Source organism: Brachyistius frenatus, unplaced genomic scaffold (assembly GCF_029030835.1).
Source record: "Brachyistius frenatus isolate BFR_SWC_R1_liver_20210118 unplaced genomic scaffold, ASM2903083v1 Contig_24, whole genome shotgun sequence".
NCBI classification, from domain to species: domain Eukaryota; kingdom Metazoa; phylum Chordata; class Actinopteri; family Embiotocidae; genus Brachyistius; species Brachyistius frenatus.
Genome location: NW_027210623.1, coordinates 2,131,988 through 2,153,750, shown reverse-complemented (window position 1 = coordinate 2,153,750; position 21,763 = coordinate 2,131,988). Strand labels below are relative to the sequence as shown.

The window sequence follows — 21,763 nt, the reverse complement described above, 5'->3', positions numbered from 1 at the left end:
TGGAAATAATTTTTAATCAGTGATATTTCGTTGAAACATACTTTATCAATAAAATTAAAAAAAAAACTCAAAATATCAGTGAATTCTGATATAGTACGTATAACACATGAGAATCAGGTACTCAAATTACGCTGTGATCTCTTTTCCAACTGCACCTGAATGCAACGCGTCACATGACAGCAGCTGACAGCTCGGAGGAGGAACACCAACATGGCGGTGTGCATAGCAGTGATCGCTAAAGAGGTAATGACTGTTGTTAAATACCCCAGGTTTTTTTATCTAGCTTGTTTTATATTGGTGAAAGGTTCCTCGTAGTCTCACGTGTACCTGTAGGTAAATGTCAGCTGTCTGTGAACGCCACGATGTCCTGCAGGTTGAAATACCAGCGACACAGCTAACATTAGCATCGTCTCAGGCTGTCCCTGCTGTTGTTGCTACACCTTTCTAGTGCTTTTGTGTAAATGCTTAAAGGCTGCTGCTTTTAATAGGTGCCTTTTTCTTTTTCTTGTATGTCTGTTTCTCCTGAATGTGTTGTCCCAGAACTACCCGCTGTACATCCGCAGTGTGCCGACTCAAAATGAGCTGAAGTTTCACTACACGGTCCACACCTCTCTGGACGTGGTGGAGGAGAAGATCTCGGCTGTGGGCAAATCCCTGGGAGACCAGAGAGAGCTGTACCTGGGTCTGCTCTACCCCACTGAAGACTATAAAGTGTATCCTTTATTTTTAGGGCTATTTTTTTTTTTTTTTTTTAAAGGTTAAAAGCTTGAGGAAGCAAATAATACAAGTGCCTGAAGTGCTTGACTTTTACTTAAATGATTTATCTTTGACCGAGGTTAGACTGTTATCTGGAGGTAAGTTAATTATATTTTTAACCAGATTCAAATTAACACATTTCTTTACATCGGAGGAGTATAAATATACCCTGCTACTATTCAGAAATGATGCCGAGATTCTTCTTGTACAGTGGGCGATCAAAAGGTTTGAGACTGTTCCTGTTGCACGCCAACTGAGTACAGTAATGTGTGTGGAGAACGGGAGAGCAAAAGTCTTTGCAAGTATTCCAAGTTTCTTGGCTTGATAAACATCAACACCTGTGTTACAGTTTTTCTGTGGTCACTGGTATGTCTGCATTTCCAAATTTCAGTATGATCTGAAGCTTGAGCAGAGACCACACATCAAATGTTGTCAAATTTGTGAGGAACAAAAATAAGTTAGTGGGAGTGAAATCTGACATGAACGGGTGTTGTAGCATGACGATTGTGTTTTCGTGGGCAAGAAACTTCTGTTTTTAACACGTCGTCAGATGCCTCAGAAGTCAGAGTGGAACTCTGTTGACAGTCTGAACCTGAAGGGCTGAAGATGCTGAAGTATTTCAAGGATCTCCTGTTGCTGATTTCCTGAGTTTGATAAAAATGTATTTTGCGTGCTCAGCTCAAATCCATGGTGAAATCCCAAATGCACATGTGGCAGTTGTAACAAAAACGTGTATATATGACCTTTATTTAACCAGGTAAAATCAATTGAGAACCAATTCTCATTTACAATGATGACCTGTGTATAACTATGTTGTGACATGCATATCAGTGTTGGTCGCCATTTGCATGCAACAGGAGCAGTCTCGCAAATATTTGATCGCCCCTTATATACATCCATATTATTAAACATGTAGACCAATGAATTCTCTCGGTTATAGAATCAAATGGCGTCTCGGTCAGTGGGTCTGTTATTCTTGGTTGCTTGAGGAGAAAACTGAATATCCTTGACTGGTAAAATAGATACGGGTATGTGACCAACTCCAAAGTGAAATTCGTGATTGTTGTGGATTCATCAAATACATCATTGCGGGACAATGAAATAAGAAGTGTAAGTGGAGACTATCAAATGTCTAAACATGTTCAAACGGAGCCTAATAAGTAGAATCCTCCAATATGTTTGTAAAAATGTTAATGTAATGCAAGTGCCGTTTTGCTCTGTATATTACTCACTTCAGATACTACCAGATAGATTCCTCATTAAAACATTGCTGTAAATGCTTTTTGTACAGAAAATATTTAGGAAACCTGGATTTAGAAAGAGCTCATGCACTCAAATTTCAGGTTCATTCGATATATTGTGGTCTTTTCCAGATGTTCAGAAAATTGCACAACTCTTTTACTGATGTAATGTGCAACCCGTTCCACAATCCCGGGGACCCCATTCAGTCCAAGTGAGTTTATTTTTACTACAATGCTTGTTGCCGAGACTTAGTTGAAGCTGAAATCGGTCCAGTTGGGTGTTCAACCGTTGGCCGATAATTTTTCAGGGCCTTCGATGGGATCGTTTCTGGAATGATGGTACAAACCGGCTGACGTCTCTTCCACCCGGTCTGCCAACCCTTCACTGTACATAACCCCCTTAAATTCTTTTGTTTACGTGTTGCTTTGATTATTGAAGTGCATAATTGTAATAAAAAATTTTGACTGCTGTTGGATTTCACTACGTGTGTTATTTTACTACAAGTGGCGCACCAGATCATTGTTTTATTTAATCACTTACATAGCAAAGAACTTAAGTTATACATAAAGGGGTGATTTTGACATTACATTGCAGGCAGCGACACAAAACATTCGCGGCAATTTGTAAAAACAGAAATGCAACTGCATAACAATTGGAGAATTGTCCCATGCATTCACAGCAACGCAAGCTTATAATGCAACACCACTGACCCCAGTCTGCATTCTTCACATCTCACCTGGATGCCGGACTGATGCAGGGGTGCGACCTAAAAGGTCATCTCCGCAGTCAGCTCAGTAATACCTGAAAGCATTTGCCGTTTAAAATGTCCTCTTCCATCCACCCACTTGCTGTGTATGCAGTGGGTGCTGCTAGCGCTGTTGGGGGTAGTGCTGTCCACTCGACTCTGCCTCCAACTCCTCTGATGGCGGCGTGATGAGAAGAAGACATGGGTAACGTTTAGGCATCTGTTCGTGGTAGTCCATGTGTCCCCACTGTCTCTTGCCCACTGAGGGTCCGCCGTAGTACGGGTGGGGTGTCTGATGTTGTGGCCTTGTTGACTGGTAGCGGAATCTGCCTCGAGAGCTGTTGTGGTATCTGGGAGGACGGTAGCCACGGCCTCTGCCTCTAGAGTGGCCTCCTCTGTGTCCTCCTCTGTCTGTGGTGCTGATGCCTGGCATGTTGGTCCTCTTAGGCATTACCTGCAAGCCACAGATACTTGCATTGATGATAGCGGATTTGTTTTGCAAAAAAAAAGTTTACAATTCAGCGGTGACGGAACAAAAAATGCAAAGTCTTGATGCATGAAAGAGAAGTGTTGTTTACTAATATTTAAGAAACCTACTCAAAATGAAGACTTAAATGGACATTCATTGCATCAAAGTAATCATCACTATAGTGAAAACTTAAATTAAATTACACAACCTTTCATGTTGTTTCTACCTCCAAACAGGGAGTTGGGTTGTCTTCAGTACTTGGGGCCTAATTCCATTTCTCAATAGTGAGGAATCATGTCCAGAGAAGTGCTAAAAATTGTAGGCTATAAATGGTCATCATTTGAGCAATACCAGTCAACATGTCATTTTATCACACCCTCCTTATATCCTTCCCCTCACACCAAATCATGTCTATCGAGCCTAAAAGCTAGTAATAGTTTAATCGCCAATTCTACATGTATACATTGACTTAAGTCCTGTTTGTATTGTAAATGGTCCTCCCACTGAAGATCTTGCTACTCGACAGTCCTCTGGGCTGCTGATGTACCTTAAACATCTAAGCTCTTTCTCTGCCCAGTAGAATGTGTCTAAATTTCTCAAAGCAGTTTTTGCAGTATATTCCAAGTGTGTTGCCTCCTGAGACTTTGTCACTCTGGAACCACAAGTCATTGTTTTATTCCCGAGTGAGCAAGGTGGCTCAAAGCTGGCAGTATGAAACCATCTCTCCGTGGTGCAACAGGCTGTAACTTGACATACGAGTATGTTAATGAGTTTGGAGATTCTCCTACAAGACTAACATATAGTGTAGTGAACCTCACCTTAAGAACTCTTCCTCTGAACAAGGACTCATGCAAACCAATGGCGCTCTGCACAGAGTCTCGATCCGAAAACTCAATGTAAGCAAAGCTGGGAAGTGGAGGACACAGAAACTTAACTTGGATACCAACATGCTTGAATAAAAATTGTTGTATTCTAAAAAAAAAAAAAGCAAAAAAAAAGGTCTAAGTTGAGCTCACCCCTTGGGATGACCAGAAAACCTGTCACACAGGATGGTTACTCTGTTGACAGGACCACAGCCATTGAAATGGATCTCCAACTCATCTGCAGTAGCTCCATAGTCTACCTGGGATTTGTTCAACAGTGTGTCAGATCAAAGCTGCAAAAGAACATGAAGTATGAAGAAAAGACTAAATATACAAGTCTTACATTTCCCACATAGACTGATCTGTTGTCTGCATCTATCCTCTCCTCAGGAGTCATATTGTAGAAAGGTCCTGTGGAGGAAACAGAAACAAACCGTATATACCGTTTTTGAGCATGCAGTATAAAGAATGTGCTGTCTACACAGGGGGACACCCCAGGTGAAATTAACCCAATCACTTATCGATTTCTTGCATCAGCTATGTCAATACACATCTTAGAACCTGTCTTCTCTCCGATTGCATCTCTGCTGAGGATGAACCGAACGGGAGGAAGAGGAGGGTGAAAAGGGATGAGGAGACACACAAAGGCAAAAAAAAAAAAATAGCCACAGGCAGCACAGAGGACACTTCTGGTTCTCACTGCTTCGTCTCATTGGGCAGTGATGAGGCACATGTGAACACTGTTGTGACGACAGTGAAGTGTCCCAGGTGTTGGCCAGATGGTGAAGGATGCAGTTACCTCACCTGCCTGGAGGCCGCAATGCTACACACCTGGCTAAAAATACGCCGGCGAGGCTTCCCGAACGCACAATCAGTATTTAGCTTACACCAGTGTGGCACAACAACAAACTACTTTCCAGACAAGACACACGAGCTGTCTCACCAGGCCGAGGGCTGCTGGTCAGGAGCTGCATGGTATCACACCTCTCTTCCTCCTCCTTTAATCTTTCGGTCTCTTCTTCCATCTCCAGCTCCTGAACCCTGGCCTTGATGGCCATCAGCTCCTGAGACACATGAATGGAGAACATGGATGGATTCAACTGACGTAATACACTCAAAAAAAATTGGGAAAAAAAATCCTGAGACAAATCAAAATAAATGAGTCCAGAAACATAATGGATGAGAATACTTCCTTATAGGCCGTGAGGGTCACCGAGTGGCTTACAGAGACGGTATGTCAGTCATTTGGAGCGGTGTATAAAACCGAGGTTTAGAGCATCATCAAACAACAACATTAGGGAACGATGTTCATCTTTTGGGTACATGTCAAAGACATTTCTTGTTGCTTTAATTGGTCAGAAATCCCTTTATTAACCGTGATATGAAACTTGAGATAATCAATTGTTTAGCTACTGTAATGCAGAAATCCCTAATTTTGTCTTATGATCTGCTGTACATTTAAACAATGTTATGAACTTATTATGAGCTGAATGGATGCCTGGATGATGGATGCCTGGATGGATGGATGCATGGATGGATGGATGATAGAGGGATGGATGATAGAGGGATGGACTACTTGGCCAGAATATTTGTGGCCAATATTTATTGCGTATTTACATATTTAAACAAACATGCACTAATAGCCCCCAACATATCTCCAATTAGAGACGTCCGGAGATTTCTGGATAACCCAATAACCTAAGAACAACCCAGGAGGTTCTACTCTAAGTGAGGCTACTTCAAAGCCCGACACAATAAAATGTGGTTCTAATTACACTGTGTTGCGGACACTGATTGGTCCTACAGCATGTTGTATGTGATGTGCCTCACTGATGTCGTTCTTCTCTCATAACGTTTATCAATGACACAACACCACCTCGATTGCGATTGCGCTTTGTGGAGCGCGACGATCCTCATCTGGGTGCGTGCAAACATAGAAATAAACGTGGCAGCACCCTTTTGCTTCACCACAAACACAATTAATACTTACCGGGTCCTCGGCGAAATGCTCTCCGATGGACTCGCCCTCCGGGTAGCCGTACTCCATATGATTTTCCGCCATGCTCACTGCTCAAACATAGCATCTGCAAAGCCGACTGCAGCCTACCAAAACCGCTGCAAAAATACCTCTCACCGAAAGGAAACGGGTTGACGGTCCACAGACGAGACACCTGACAGCATATGAGGAAAGCTAATAGAAATCACCTGTGAATGAGACTCATCATGACGCGCTGGCCTGATTGACAGTGGAGCGCACGTGAGAGTGGTGCTGGAGGAGGGTGTCTTCCTCCCAGTGCCGTATCTACCCCGCGTGGGGCCCTGCTGCCCATTGCAGGCTGCATTACCCCCCCTCCCCCCAAATACGAAAATACAACTGCAAATAACCTAACAAATGTACATCCATTTAATGTAGATGGGGGATTTCTTTAAAACATAATTAATTTCATGCATTCATATTTGAACTTTAAAATAGCGTGATCATTTGAGCATTTAAACTCACCCTTGGAAAGGGGGCAATACTGCAAAACAGCATCAGTGTCTATGGTACCTGAAGGGATGGATTAGATGTTAGTAACATAATGATAGCTCTACTTTGTTTAAGTGTATAAAAAAAGTTATGGCAGTGGGACTTGAGCCAACATCCATGATACCACTGAAGCAGCTCAATGAGATTTAGTCATTATTCATTTCATTTTTTATGCCTGTGAAGCGTAATATGTACAAAAGTCTGCAGTGAAAAGTGCTTCCTCTTTTTGCATTGTTATACTCAAGGAGCCTTGACTTCTGTCAAGACACTATTTGAAAACAGAATATTATAGTATGAATACAAAGATAATAAGATAATTACAGAAGCATTTTGCTAAATGTGTGATTTAAAACCTGAGGAAATTCAATGAAAAGGAGTTTACTAATTGTCTGGTGATCTCTTTAACATTATGGTCATTTTGCCTCCCCTTCTCCCTTGTCCCAACTCTTTATTGGAGTAACAAGATGTGTATAATGAGTGAAATATCACTATCAAAATGTCTTCGCTATCATTTTATACACATCAGAAACGTGTTTATTTTTTACTGAGTGGCTACTTCTATACGGTTGTTGGACGTAAGCCATCAGTACGTTTATTGTGTGTATTAAACAGAGGACATGAAAATACGTTAATTTCTGGGTAAAATAATAAGGGCTGCAGATATGTTGGCAAGTGAAGCAATCACATGTTACTTATTTCCGGTAAATACAGAATGACAGTGTGCGATGTGAGACAACACTGTCAAAATGCAATAACCCTACTACATAAATAAGAGTACTAACATGTTAGAGTACTATATGTGAAAATACGGCCATTTGAGACACGGCTTAGGTATATTGAATAAAACAGTAAACACAACAACGTCTGAAACTCTTGGCGAAACATCAGCAGATTAAATTTGCCATTGCTTTTCTAACAGCTCTTGATGAGTAAACGAATGAAGTTTGATGCTGAACTGGCAAAGTATAAGTAAACAGCTGGTAGTGCCAATGTTGGCTTTGGCCTTGGCTTAACTAATTGTATAATTCTACTGACAGTGTTAAAATGTTAAGTTAGCTGTATGCATCTAGGTTAATTAGCTGGTTATCCAGCTATCTACCAAAATGAGGCAAATTTAAGCAGAAAACAAACTATTACTGCAGACAACGCAAATTACCAAAAAACATACCAAATGGTGTTGATATATGGTTTTGCTGTGGCTGTGTTCTTGCTGCTATGGTCTTGCTAAAAACAAATATTAGTGAGCTATAACTAGGCTTGACTGATTACCATTTATTTAGTTGATCCACTATGTAACTTTACAATCATCAGTTACAAGAACAACAAACAAAAAGGAATTCAGATCGGTTTGGAGCCTGAAGTGACCATAGAAGAGCATCTGACCCGATCTGATTGAATAAGTGACGATAGTGCATCCTGCCAGCAAGAACCATAACCTGACTGCACCACAGGCCTGTCAATCAAACAGACACGCCCACAAAAGCACCACTTTTTGAGGTTTATTTCCTAATTAATGACAGGGTTATTTTCAGATGGACCATCAGAAAACTAATAAGAAGGAGCGTCTTTAAGGAACGACACCCTCAACTTATGGAAAACATTTGTTGACTTTGTATTTGGCTTTTTGGAGCCAACCTCTGGTGGCACTCGGTGGTATTGCAGCTAAAGGCACTTCTGCATCAGTCTCATTTTTTTGACTCTGAAACTATGTCCACTTTTTCTATACAGTCTATGCTTTACAGTGACTCACTATCTGCTCTTTAAGTGCAAAGTGGTATTACAAGACATGACTTAAATCTTACATCTTGCACCTTTAATTAGGCTATGTCAATGTGTAAATACTTATAACAGTTATACGAGGACAAGGACATGGACGGATCTTGTTTGTGTGGTATATGATTAAAAAAAAATTGTATGTTGCTACTGTAATATACAGTATTTGACAGTTACATCCCTTTTTTTGGTATGTTTAGATATCTGTTGTAATCATATACATGTGTACATGAGGGAGTGCAATGGTGTGATGTTTGAAATATACAGCACATAATAACTTTGTGTTAGTATCGACTGAATAACAATTGATCATTTTCCTTCTCGGGGGATGTCTTCTTAGAATATGCCTGCATTGAAAGAAGAAAAGCTGCTAGAGTGATGAATACGTCATTTCATGTTTTAATTACACAGTTACATTGTTCAACACAGACAATAACCTGAATTAGAATGTTTTACAGCTTCACACATCCAACAGAGCGAACAGTTAAAGAGCGGTATTAGCAACAGGGAGGAAAGCATGCATGAAATAAATACAAATCAGAATTTAATTCTTCTGGCACAGTTTACTTTATCTAAAAATGGCAACAGGACCGTTTGAAGAGGAAAAATTAAACATAAGGAGAAAGATCTTCAAAGCGCCAACCTTTCCTACAGAAACAAGTTTTTTCTGTAATAATGTATTGCACAATACAGTATAGAATGCTTCCCTACACATATAAAACCATAAACCTTTTTCTCAGTTTATGCAAAGGTAAAAACAACACCATCCTGAGCCATGGCTTTTGGGAAAACAAGTGCTGTATTCACTGTTTGCCACCTTAGCTTTCTACTATTCATCGGAGCCTGTTTCACAGGAAGGACGCATCACCATCACATCGGATCAGCTTTGAAACTTCATTGGCAGAGTTACTGGCGGGGGTAGAGACATATGCCAACCTGCTAATATTTGCCGTTTCTAAACGTGTTTTGCCCATATCATGTACATAGTTAAACAAATAGAAAATTGGCTGATGGAAAGTGTTTGGAGACCCTTGGATGGTATTCACAACAGCAGAGCCCTTATGCGTTTGCCATCTATAATATCTTCACAGAGAAAAGTAAATGACACCACAGCACAAATTGCATTTGTTTCATGACTTAATGAATCTTAAACCCAGCTGAACAGAACATTGATCTGATCTTTTGTATCGTGCTGTCCAGTGAAATCAGGAGGGAGAATCTCAGTGAAGGACAGCTTGCTCATACCTCTACAGCACCGTTTGTTTTTGTAGGACTGCAGCCTCATATCCCACACAAGCAACCAAGCTGGGACATGACACAAAACCTTAACCAAAGTGAAATCCAAAGAAGAACGTTGTAGCTTTTGGTTGTATTTTGGTCATTTATAAGTGGTCTATTGGGTTTGGCTTTGCTTATTTTATCTGAGGGCTTACTTGCAGACAAGGAGACGCACACACAAAGCACTCGAGAGTTGAATGGAGCTGTCATCACCATGTTGTTTTGATGTGGTTATTGTACAGACAAACATGGTACTTTACTGCACAAAGCTGCTGCTACATTTTGTGAATTGATGTACCACTATAGTCTGTCTGGGATGTTTTCATTAAAGCTCTGAAGTTTTCAAGTAGTTTGTACAGAGACATAAAGAAAAAAAAAGATTTTTTTTTTTTTTTTTTTTTTTTTTTTACAAAATCACACACTATCATCCACACACAAACACACACCATGCATTCATTTTATCTCTGCAAGGCTTTGTAACTGTAAGAACACGCAGTTAGTAGGCTTTTTCAAAGGAGACACTTCTACTGTTTTTAGAGAAGCACTATTCAATATGTAGACAACAAGCGCTTTGATTGCTTGAATAAGGACTCTACACATCTGAAACTCAGCCGGTTCATTGAGCGTGCTCTTCACTCCTGGGCTCTGAATGTGTGTGTTTCAGACACTTTGGTTAACTGGTGTAGTGGAGCTCTAACCTTATTACTCCTGGTCTGTTCATACACACCATGTCAGAGCCTACTATGGCAATGCAGGAGTACTTTGGTCTGTGCTTTTATTGGTTTTGGACAACAAATGGCATGTAATGGTTAATTCTGTGTTCAGTTTGGTAATATTCAGGTCTGACTGTATGTGTGCCTGTTACTAAATTCCAGCAGTATCAGTTTTGGTTGTGAGATGTGATCAAGAAGGTGAGGTCTGGCGGGAATAAATATTTTGCCACATCATGGGTGATGACAGTTCCTTTCAGCACTTTTCTTTTTGTCATTTTCAGACAGATTCACAGGATCTCTTTTGGATTTGTGTGTGTGTGTGTGTGTGTGTGTGTGTGTGTGTGTGTGTGTGTGTGTGTGTGTGTGTGTGTGTGTGTGTGTGTGTGTGTGTGTGTGTGTGTGTGTGTGTGTGTGTGTGTGTGTGTCCAAGTCTGCTCTCAACCCAGCTTTTCAAAGTCCAGGTCAAACTCTCCTGGTGGTTAGCTGTATGGTCACAGGAGGTAGCTAGTGTGAGGGGGGGTTGTGAAGAGTGGTCTGTGGTGAAGGTATTAGAGGGGGGAAAAGAGCAAGTTTCACAAAAAGGCTGAGGTCAACACCATAACACAGTAACTGTAACACACACATACATAAATGCTACAGACAGATGCAGGGGTACCAGCTTATCTCACTTGAATTATAGTCCAAAAAAATCAATCTGTTGATGAATAAAAAGCAAGAGAAGAGCTTTTGTCCCCCCCCCCCCCCCCGCAAATAACAACGTTACCTTTTTTTCCCCAAGTTTGGTCCAAGTGTGAATGAGGCCAACAATGTTGGGGTTACAATGATCAATATAAAATGTTCTCACAAATTTCTAAAGGCCTTTAGACTGTTTTCCATACAGTACATGTGTTTACCATAGGTTATTGCTGGAGCATGTGGGACACGCTGAAAATACATAAATAAACAAACTGAACGAGGTGATGCTACTCTCTTGGCCTGGAAATAAAACATTCCCAGATCTTCAGCCTACACTCTGATTGCATCTTTACAAATAAACAATAATCAGCTGCAAAAGAAACAACATTTAAAGACTGGGTATTAAAATTAGCTTTGATGTTTACTGTAGCTTAACACTGGCATATGACTTAATCTTACAGTAATGGCTTGTCCTGCACCGTGGGGGAAACAAACACTCTTAACCACACACACACACACACACACAAATTGATGAGGACAAAGAGAGAAGATCACTACAGCAGCGCTTGAGCTGAAAATGTCAAGTTTGACATGACTTAAATTTGGTGTGATTGAACTTATTTCAAACTGAACCACCTCTTTTAACCCTTTCTAAACTATTGAGTGAACTGGGCCTTTCTATATCAACACACTGTTGAGTCCCCTCCTGTAGGATGGAGCTACTTTACCTCCGTTACCAACAGTCTCCTCCACTCAGGGTCACATGACACTTTGATTTGGCTGAAAATTGTATGAGAGAAAAGAAGGAGTTGATCAATTTTTAGAAACAAATGTACTGTGAGAAAATCATATTCTGGACATTAAACTTTAAAGGTTTCTGTTATTTGGCAAACACATTTTTGGACCTCTTTAAATACTATGTACATTCACATTAAGTTACTGATGTTACTTTAAATATATTTATATGTATCTATATTATATGACACCCTATGGGCAGTTGCTGAGGTTCCATTCAGTAGCTGAATTCTCTTCATATTGCACCTCCGTCCTCTCACTGTCTTACAATGCGAGCAATACAAAATATTCTACAAGAGGGGTTTCATCTCATTAATATAGATACAACAAATCAAACAATAAGTACAATGTGGGGCTTCCTCTCATAAACAAGCGTCCTTGCTCTGTCTTCACTGCTCAGCCCAAACTTAAAGGAGGAAAATGAAAGGTAACAAAACCAAAATCAAGTCCATCTTTCTGGATATACACAAGGGCAGCACAGGTGGACATCAGCAACAAGAGACATTATTGAAAAATGAAAAGAAGAACAATATCTACAAGCAGGTTCAACCCTACCCATGTGACTGCTCTGGGGCTCTGTCCAAAGCAGGCTGGGAGTCAGGGGCAGACATGAGTCATGTAGTTGGGGAAGAGAGTAGAAGGGAGGTGTGAGGTAAGGGGAGGTAGAAAGAGAGAGGAGAACAAAGTCTACACCGCCCTTTACTAGTCTCTGTCATCTGTTTATCATGCTTTGGAAAAGGAGGGAGTGAATGTAAAGGTAAGAGCAATTCCTTGAAATATCTCCTCGTTGGTGAAGCTTTTAAAAAAAAAAGACTTACAAACAATCTTCCCATACGTCTCCATTGTACGCAATGCCTTCAAGTTTGTGTTGAGGTTTTTGGAAGCTCCGTTGCCGTGTATGTATCTTCATCTCCTTTGAGGCTGTGTAGCTTTTCCTTTCCTCTTTTTCTATTTGTCCTCTCTACCATTCACAAAAAACCACACTGTGGCAGGGTTTCCATCCATTTCATTGAGTCTTTTCTTCTAGGCAAGTTCACAGCATTGTCCATATTCACGAGTCTGGGCCATCACTGAGGAATCGCTGTCGTTGTGTCCAGGCTGCAGGAGGCAGCTGCAGGTCAAAACAAGTCCTTTTTTTTTTTTTTAAATGTCTGACTTTGGTTCCCGCTCTGCAGCTCCTCTGCAGCCTGGTCTTCTCAGGGCTGGCTTATCTGCTGAGGAGGTGATGTTGCTTTGCGTTTGGTTATAAGATGAGTGCTTCTCTTTATCGCTTACTTACTCACTTTGGCAGTGTAATACAAAGGTTTGGATAATGTTAGTTTTCATCTTTGAATTCATTTGGGTTCATAATGGTGCAGAGAGGTGAGTCCGGTGTAGATTTTCTTGGCTCGCTAGCAAGGTAGTTAGCAGTTTAAAATTAATTTATTCTCATATCATTACTGTTATCACCAGCATCAGCATCATCATCATCATCATCATCACTATTATTCTTTATTTAGAATATTTGGATTTTTCTTTATTTTCTTAAAGCCAGAAAGAAACATTTAATAAATACTAAGCTGTGTTTCTGAGGAATAAATCGCATCACAGGTTTGACCCTTTCCCTCACATTTGAAAAAAAGGTATTATGTTCCTTGCCTATCTCCATTAGGACACTGTAGACATAAGTGCCACATCAGTGAACTGTTTGTACTGTTAGTGCACATCTCACTGGGTACTGTTCTTTCATTGGTGCTAAATTAAAGGGAAATCCTATCCACATGCTAATCGGCCTCGTCATCCCCCCCATCAATGCTGCCTCACAGCCCTTATCTTGTATACTAACGTGGACAGTATTTACCGTGCTTACATTACTGAGGGCACATATTCAAGTCAAAGCTCATGTTCTCAGCAACCACATCTGATATGTTTCTATTACAGAGATAGGAGACACTGCACTATTCATGCTTTACACTACATTGAACCCAGGGCAGGAATCTTTGTGTCTGTGGCTGCAGTTGTGAAAGAGACAGAAAAAGTATTTTGGGGGGCAAGGTGAGAAAACCAGTCTGTTATCAGGTAGAGAGAAGATTTTCAGAAGAGCTTAGGAAATAAGGACTGAAGAAGGGGAAGAGGAGAGGGAGCAGTGTGCGATGAAGATTCCTCAGTTTGGTTCTGTGTGGAGTGTGGGCACTGTCAGGAAGGGGACGAGGGTCAGACGTCAGCGAGAGGTGGCGTCCAGTAGGGCGGGGGTAGCTGGAGTCGTGGAGCGAGAGGCACTGCTGGAACTGCTCTCTTTGGGGCTGGCGGAGACACTTCCACTGTTGCTGCCAGCCCCTCCCGCAATACTGGTCTGGCCTGCCAGGGACAGGGGTCCTGGAGGGGTGCTCTCGGAGTGGGTGGGGGGTGCACTGGAGGATGCTGAGGAGGAGGAGGGGGGTGCCTAGAGGGACACTGCTGCCCCCCGGCATCCCTTGTAGGCCTTGACCACAGACATGGTGGTGCTTCTCCCAGTCTTTGTGTTGGCAGAAGGAGCCGCAGTAGCGAGCTGTGTTGCAGCCGCTGCACGTCTCGCTGGCTTTCCTCCCGCAGTTCCAGCAGCTCTGTTGAGACAGTAGGGAGAGAGTGGGTTGATAAAAATAAGTCTCTTTTGTGACCCAGGATAGTAGAGTTTTAAATAAAATAAAATAATAAATACATGTTGAAACCTAAAACAAGTCATTTTTATAATCTAGTTCATGTGTCTGACCCTCATTTTCCTGTTACTCTTTGCAGAGGGATTAGATGTTATGGATTAAAGTCTTGGTCCAAGGCCACTCATTTGTGTTACCAGCAGGTGGTGGTCAACTGCTCTGTAATGATCTCAACCTGGCACTCTGCTACAACCATCTGTGTCTGTCTGCTTTTATTTACACAGACAACTGGACTGCTTCTGCAATAATGATGACAACATGCTGCAGCACCAAACCCAGAGCAGCCAGCTGCATGGATTACACAATACAAGATGGAGGGAACAAAGTGGAGGGTAGTGGACAGATAGGGTGACCAGGTGTCCAACTTTATGTGGGACTGCACAGCATTTTCATCCCTTGTCCTGCATCCCATCTATTAGGACGATTATCAACATTTTTATTTGCTCTAGTTTTCAAAAGTCAGCACTGTGGGACAGACGCTTTCTTAAAAAAAGTCTTTTTTTCATTCAACATTCCCACTTAAAACCCCAAAGTCATTGCCAGATGGATAAGGAAACAGCGGCTGAAATAAGACTGTTAACCACACTGTGCAGCACTCCTGATCATACAGGTCAGCAGACTGTGGTAATAAGACCATTTTTTTTTTAATTAAAAACTTGTCCCTTACAAAAATACTTTTTACCCTTTTGTGATCTGGTCCCCTTATGAACAGATGAAGGGAGCCTTTACAAGAAACTCTGAGTGAGTGACTGAGTAAGGAATTACAGATTAAGTAAGAGGAAAACGAGGCAAAACATCTGTGGGGAGTCTGTGATACTCACTTCACTGGAGTCTTCCTGCTGGTTGATGACTGTTAGTGCATCCTCTGAGGCTTGCCTCTTGGCCTCGGCCAGCGCCCTCTCCATTTTAGAGCGTTCAGCAGAAATCATCTCATGAGCCTTCCTCTCGGCGTCTGACACTGCCTTCTGCAGCTCTGACATCGCCTGTCGCTTCACCTCATTCACTGCCTCCTCTGAGAGAGAGAAAGAGAGGTGTGAGTGCTTATGGCCATCGTCCCATCCTGCCTGCTCTGTCATCCTTTATTAAGTCTCTTTAAGCTGCCATCTTGTTGCATCTCAGCAAACAGATGTACATCATCTAAGATTTAAAACTTTCTGCCAGAAAAGTGAAACAGCCAGACTTCAATGATTAATTCAAACCCGTGTGGTCACAATAATTTGCAGTGCTGACAACAGCAGATGTCAGCAACTTGGCTGTTCATTCAACATCCGGAGATTCTCTGTTTGCATGATTGCCATCTTGTCATGAGAATAATTTAAATTGCATTTGTTTGACAGTGAAAAGTGAATTATTTTCACAGCAGCGAACACATCCAGTGTCTCCACTGCAGGACTTCCCACAATGTCGATTTTTATCACTAGACTAGCACAAGCACCCTGTATGAGTGAGGAGGCTGTGTTTTATAACAGGCAGGTGTGTCGACTCCTCTCCAGATGGCAGTCTAAAATAGAAACTTCCTGTAGTCCCTTCTCAGTAGGAGGCAGGAGTGATTACATTTTACCGTCTTTCATTATTGGCCTCACAAATGCACAGCACGATTTCTCATAGGACTTGATTTACCAGAGAATATAGGCTGCCAGATATACACAATTTATAAATCAAATACTAATGCCGTATGTTATAATCACGAGATATAAACTCCTCTAAAAGGTCTGCCATCAGAGACAGCAACATCACTAAATAAGATTCGTCCTTCTTGCTCAATCTCCTCCAGATGTGCCAAGTACACAAATACGCACACACATAAAGACACAAATGACACACATACGAGTGGATTGCCAGGTGTGTTAGACCAACCAAGTAGGAGGTGAGGCTGCGGCTGTTCTCTCCACTGCTCCCCATTTCCTCCAGTCAGTGTTTGTTTGAGAGGGAACTCATAAATAACTGTCACTTTTCCTCGCCGCTCCACTCCAGTTGTTTCAAACTACCGTGCAAAATGATAGGTGGTGGGGGGAGCCTTATCCACACTCTGCTGTGTGTATGGCTGTGGGTGCAGTCACAGCATATGTCTATGTGAGCTTGTGCACATGCTTGGTTCCTATGCTCATATGCTAAAAAGTTAGCATTCTATCACTCTTGTAAACATATAGTCGCACTTAGACGCATGTCTCGATGGTTTCCCTCCTACCTTTGTCCCTCATTTCATTTCTACTCCTTTTTTCTATTCCTCCTACTTCTCCTCCTCCCCCGCCTCTTTCTTCTTCTCTTGCAAACACTATCTGCATTATTCCAAGCTTCTCAATTATCTGGCCTAATGCATGCACCACTAAGATTAGTTTGCAAATTTAATTAATTCTTATCAAGGAGACTGCATAGCAGATGCTGGGGCAATTAGCACTTAATGGAAAACACGGGGGCAGCAATATTAACGTTTTAATTCCACAGGGATTTGGCAAGTCCCTGAGACGTGTTATTTCTGTCTGCTTTTTCACACTTCAGATCTTATTTTTCAAAAGCACCGCAGTCTCTCAACCTGAACCAGACCAGAGAATACGTGTCTGGTTTTAATTAAAAGCAAGAGGTGCTGCAGCTTCACCAGGCATGCTACCTGGCTGCCGAGATAGAGGTGACACACGCACATACACAGACACAAACACTGGAGGTGAGATGTTGGGAGTTAGATATGTTACTCACCCTGCTTGTTTTGGAGGTGCTTTAGTGCTGGGGAGAGCGGGATGCTTGTAGTACCTGTATGAAAAACAACTGAAATTAAAAGAGCTTTTTCTGCTGGTGAAAATGCAGCAGAGTATTTTGCCGACAGCAGCAGCATCTTTCCTCCACAGGGTATTGGAGTATGAGTGCAACATAATAGAGCTGGGACTGAGGTGGAACAAGGGCTGAACTAGACGACTCCTGGGATGGGCTCTGTCTAACATGCAGTATACGAGAAGGCCCGTGCAATGCAACGCTACCACCTGCTTCACGTACAGAGTCAAAAATAATAACAATGGTCAATATGTTTGGTCTGTTTCTCTAATGTGTCTGTGCTGTATTTATTTCAGTCATCGGGTTTGTGTTTGAAACGTGATGTGAAACTTGAGATTATGTGTTTTTCAGGACAGTTAACTCCACCCTGTGCAGCGCTGCTGTGGCCCACCGTAGGCCCGGTGACTGCATTTTCACTGCAGCTTTAACTGCAGTGGCCTTCATAGTGGTGACAGATGGAGGGCATTTAGCCCTAATGACACAGAGGGCCTCCAATCCTCTGGCCTGATGGACCTACAGCTGTAAGGCCTCTGTTTTGTCTGTGTGTTGGTAGCCAGGGTGAGGGCCATGAAGACTGATGATGGTGGTTGTGTGTGTGTGTGTGTGTGTGTGTGTGTGTGTGTGTGTGTGTGTGTGTGTGTGTGTGTGTGTGTGTGTGTGTGTGTGTGTTTTGTTAGTCTGTGTGAGGTCAATCATGAAGACAATAGAGAGAAGAAGGGGATGCCTGGCTCTTACCAGCTTTCCTCCAGATTTCTTCTGGCAGGTACCCTGAGGGAGGCCTGTGCAAGAAGTCTCGGTGGATCTCTGAAACACACACACACACACACACACACACACACACACACACACACACACACACACACACACACACACACACACACACACACACACACACACACACACACACACACACACACACACACACACACACACACACACACGGTCACACACTCGGTGTTGGTTACACGCACACAGTGACAACGCTCTTGATCTGCATGAACACACATCCATTCAAGTTTCCCCTGCAGTTTCAATTCTATTTTTGGGAACTATGAGTGTGGCAACATCGGTAAATAAGCTGTCATCAACTTTTTCAACCATTTCTGGTACGAAATGGGAACACGGGAGTTAGAAGTGAATACAAATCTTAATTATGAATGAGCATGCTGTCGACATAAGAGTGCAATCAGTTGGTTAAAAGATGTTGCAACTAGATTTGTATTGCTTCACAGTATGAGCTAGAATTTGTAAATCTGCAGAAAAACATGATCATTGAACAGACTTTATGTGTTTAAATTGATATATTAAGGCATTTTCAGCATGTCAAGTAAGCCCTACCTTGCTGTGAGTGTTTTGATTTGCCAAACATACCCTGTGTGTGTTTGTCTACCTGTCTGTCTGCCTGAATGCCTTTCAGCAGCCGAGGAAGTTCCTATGGGCAGTGACTCGCTGCTGCTAGCTGTGTTGGAGGAGGAGTTGTGGTGAGGAGGAGGAGGAGGAAGAGGAGGAGGAGGAGGAGGAGGAAGGCAGTGCTGTCCGTTGCTCCCACCTTTTTTCATCTCCTCTACGTCACTGTAGCGCCGAATCCAGTGATTCATCTCTTCCCGGTCGGCCTCCTGGCAGCGGCGCAGCACTGTCAGAGAGCGGCGAGTCTTCTCTACCATGTCCATGATGCAGTTCAGAAGCTGCAAAGGCAAAAGATTAAGGCTATGTTAAAGTGATAAATGAAAGTAGGGAGAAGTTTGGCAGTGCTCCATGTTTTTAAAAATGTAAATCTTTTCTTCACAAACACATTCTCTGGTTCCTACAAATCGATCTAAAAAAAAAGCTCACATTTCTACAGTAGAGAGTTTGAAATGAACAAAACTTGATCAATCCAAAGATCACGGGAACAAAACGAGTCTGTAAGTCTACACATTATTTAAATCTCACCTAACAGACGAGTGTGTTTGCATGTGACTGTGTCTTACTGTCTCTGCGTATTGCTTCATGGATTGTATGCTTGTCAGTGAATTTCAGTGTCTAAGAGCATTACAACAGTGATAAGGTAACAGCTGGGCTGCTGATGAAAAAGTTGAGCCAATTTCTTCCACCCTTCTGCTCCTTTCCCTGCCAACTCAACAGATTTCCTCTCTGTTTTTCCCCTCCCGTTGTAAACAGTGTCCCTTTTTTCCACAGTGGCCAGTCTTTCCAGACCCGGCAAGGTTTACTAAATGGGTTTAACATGGTTGACATTCAATCCATATCATTATTCCCATTCATCTTTCCCTCTCTCTGTCACTGCCTCCTTTCTCTCTCCACCACCTCCCTCCCCTCTGAGTTAGCTATATTTATTTCAGTGAAGTGTTTCTAATTTGGCAGGGGTCCAGGCCTGGCCGGTTCTCTCCATGACTGCAGCTCTTGTCTCAGCTGCTCTCCCCAGCTGGAGCTCCTCTCTGCTGGGTCCTGAGCTCCATCTGGGGCTCTGTTTCTCTCCCTCACTCCCTCTCTCTCACTCACTCTGTGTGTGTGTGTGTTTGTGTGTCTGTCTTATTTTCTCTTCATGGAGTTGGGTGCTGGAAATCCAGATAGGTATCTGTCAGTTGTTTATGCACCCCACTGACACAGACCTCCTAAGGTCAGCTGTCCATCAACTGCCAACTCAGCTGGGACGAAGGTTGTTCAGTCTGTCAACAGTTCCTGTCCCTGTCATCTGCATGCCATCCTTAGCACTAAAACTAACTTTAATCACCTGCTGACCCTCTTAGCTCCTTTTTCTTTTTACACTGCTTAATATGAGTGAAACAAAGAGGTGGTTGATATTAAACACGGCTACCATGCAGATACTTACATTATCAAGGTGCTTCCATTCCTCTGCCCACTCTCGATCTGTAAGACGGTGGTCGATTACCTCCTCTTGGCGAGCTCCAAGAACTGCTGCAACAAAAACATACGGGACAACTCGGGTAAACTCATGAGCAGTTCAGTTTAAAAGACACTTTTGACAATTTCTAACCCCGAACACTGACAGTGCTGACTGTGAGGGAGTTTGTGTCACATTGTGGTCTCTGTTGCCCAGTTGCCTTTCAATAACACCTACATTGACCACGACCCGGAGCAATGACAATCTTCACAGATATATCATCAAATAGGTGACATAGACATAGATATTGTTAGAGTTTGTTTGTTTTACTATAGTTGTGTCGTCTGGAACAAACGGCTTTATAATCTGGACATTTTTTTATGATTGTGTCCACATGATAAACCAATAACTTCTTGATTTAATTAGCCTTTGATTACCAACTATGTATATCTGTGTCTGTAGGATGGATGGATTACATTCTTTTGAATTTAATTTATTATATTTTTCTATACATGCTATTTTACTTGTTGCTGCAAAGAATACTGAGTTTATTTGCTTTAAATATGTTTTATATATCTATGTAATTTATTGAGAATTTGCACCAGGCTTTCCAAATATAACATGAATAAAACCTCCAGCATCCATCCAACTTTTTATTATTAATTTTTTTTTTAACCAAATAGAAAGTGAGACTCACTCGTGGTTATACAACAGCCTCATGTCTAATGAGTGAGACAATTTGGCTAAGAATTCATCTCTTTCCTTTTGGGAAAGCAGAAGGAAGGCATATATGGGTGCCACAGATGGCCACATGGGCATGTATGGCTGTGGTCTTTATATAGACGCACTGCCACAAGGATTTTCTCACTGAACTGACAACTGGCCTTTGTTATCTACATACACCCCACTTATATATACACTTCAAGTTCATTTAGTCTTGACCATATAACTGAGTACTACGTGACTGTAGATCTATAGATTCATCTAACAGTGCTTTACAGCTGTCCTACCTGTCTGCCGGTGCCTGTCTCGGGCGTCGCGGTGTTCATTATGTCTGTAGGCATCTCTGTATTGGTGTGCCAGGGCCATGTCTTCTAAACGATAGTGCTGGGGTCCCACTTGGGGGTTGGGTGGGTGGGGAAGCCCATTGGGAGGGTGCGTGGAGAGGCCGTTGGGAGGCGGGTGAGCAGGAAGACCGGTACTGGGGCTGAAACGTTGACTGGGGCTGATGGTGCAGGGTCTCTTAGCCAGGTGCTCCGCATGCAACCCATCTCTCTCTGAGCTGTCTTTGGTCCTGTGGAGGCAGAGAGGGGAATACGTTAAAACACGACTGAATGTTAACACACTCAGCTGCTTGTAAGTAAAATGGAGTTAAAAAATAATGTTGTTGTTTACAACAGCACTATTTAGTTCAACAACTACTTTTTTGGAATCAGAAAATGTATCCAGGTCCTGGATAATGTCAGTACCTCACAGTTTACAGTATAAAGTATGAAAAAGCAAACTGCTGTGTCAACAAAGAAATGAAATATCCCACGAAGAATTGAAATCAGACTAGAGACTAAAGCCTGCAGGGTTTTCCTGCAGTGGGAAGTGTGGGATGCATAGTATATAATGATCTACAACAAAACATTGTTATTGTGCAAT

General features: G+C 42.2%; 3 protein-coding genes across 4 annotated transcripts in view; 1 reads left to right on the top strand and 2 right to left on the bottom strand.

Annotated features, from left to right (window-relative positions):
- Positions 1-161: 161 nt before the first annotated feature.
- trappc2l (trafficking protein particle complex subunit 2L) lies at positions 162-2,467 on the top strand. Its single transcript, XM_069697736.1, has 5 exons — positions 162-243; positions 541-713; positions 1,779-1,866; positions 2,130-2,209; positions 2,306-2,467. The coding sequence occupies exons 1-5, from the start codon at positions 211-213 to the stop codon at positions 2,349-2,351; spliced, it is 420 nt and encodes a 139-aa protein (XP_069553837.1). The 5' UTR covers positions 162-210; the 3' UTR covers positions 2,352-2,467.
- A 35-nt stretch (positions 2,468-2,502) lies between these two features.
- Positions 2,503-6,354, bottom strand: pabpn1l (PABPN1 like, cytoplasmic). Of its 2 annotated transcripts, XM_069697730.1 has the most exons (6): positions 6,066-6,354; positions 5,019-5,139; positions 4,419-4,486; positions 4,229-4,335; positions 4,031-4,118; positions 2,503-3,197 (listed from the first exon to the last, which is right to left on the bottom strand). In XM_069697730.1, the coding sequence occupies exons 1-6, from the start codon at positions 6,135-6,137 to the stop codon at positions 2,868-2,870; spliced, it is 786 nt and encodes a 261-aa protein (XP_069553831.1). In that variant the 5' UTR covers positions 6,138-6,354; the 3' UTR covers positions 2,503-2,867. The 2 variants fall into 2 exon arrangements, with proteins under 2 accessions (XP_069553831.1, XP_069553832.1); XM_069697731.1 differs by lacking the exon at positions 5,019-5,139.
- A 7,579-nt stretch (positions 6,355-13,933) lies between these two features.
- Positions 13,934-21,763, bottom strand: part of cbfa2t3 (CBFA2/RUNX1 partner transcriptional co-repressor 3) — a 38,953-nt gene continuing 31,123 nt past the window's right edge. Inside the window, 8 exon segments of the mRNA XM_069697718.1 lie at positions 13,934-14,250; positions 14,252-14,418; positions 15,330-15,520; positions 17,203-17,256; positions 18,010-18,078; positions 18,665-18,959; positions 20,105-20,190; positions 21,127-21,410. Coding sequence (XP_069553819.1) covers positions 14,037-14,250; positions 14,252-14,418; positions 15,330-15,520; positions 17,203-17,256; positions 18,010-18,078; positions 18,665-18,959; positions 20,105-20,190; positions 21,127-21,410 — 1,360 coding nt within the window. The 3' untranslated portion in view covers positions 13,934-14,036.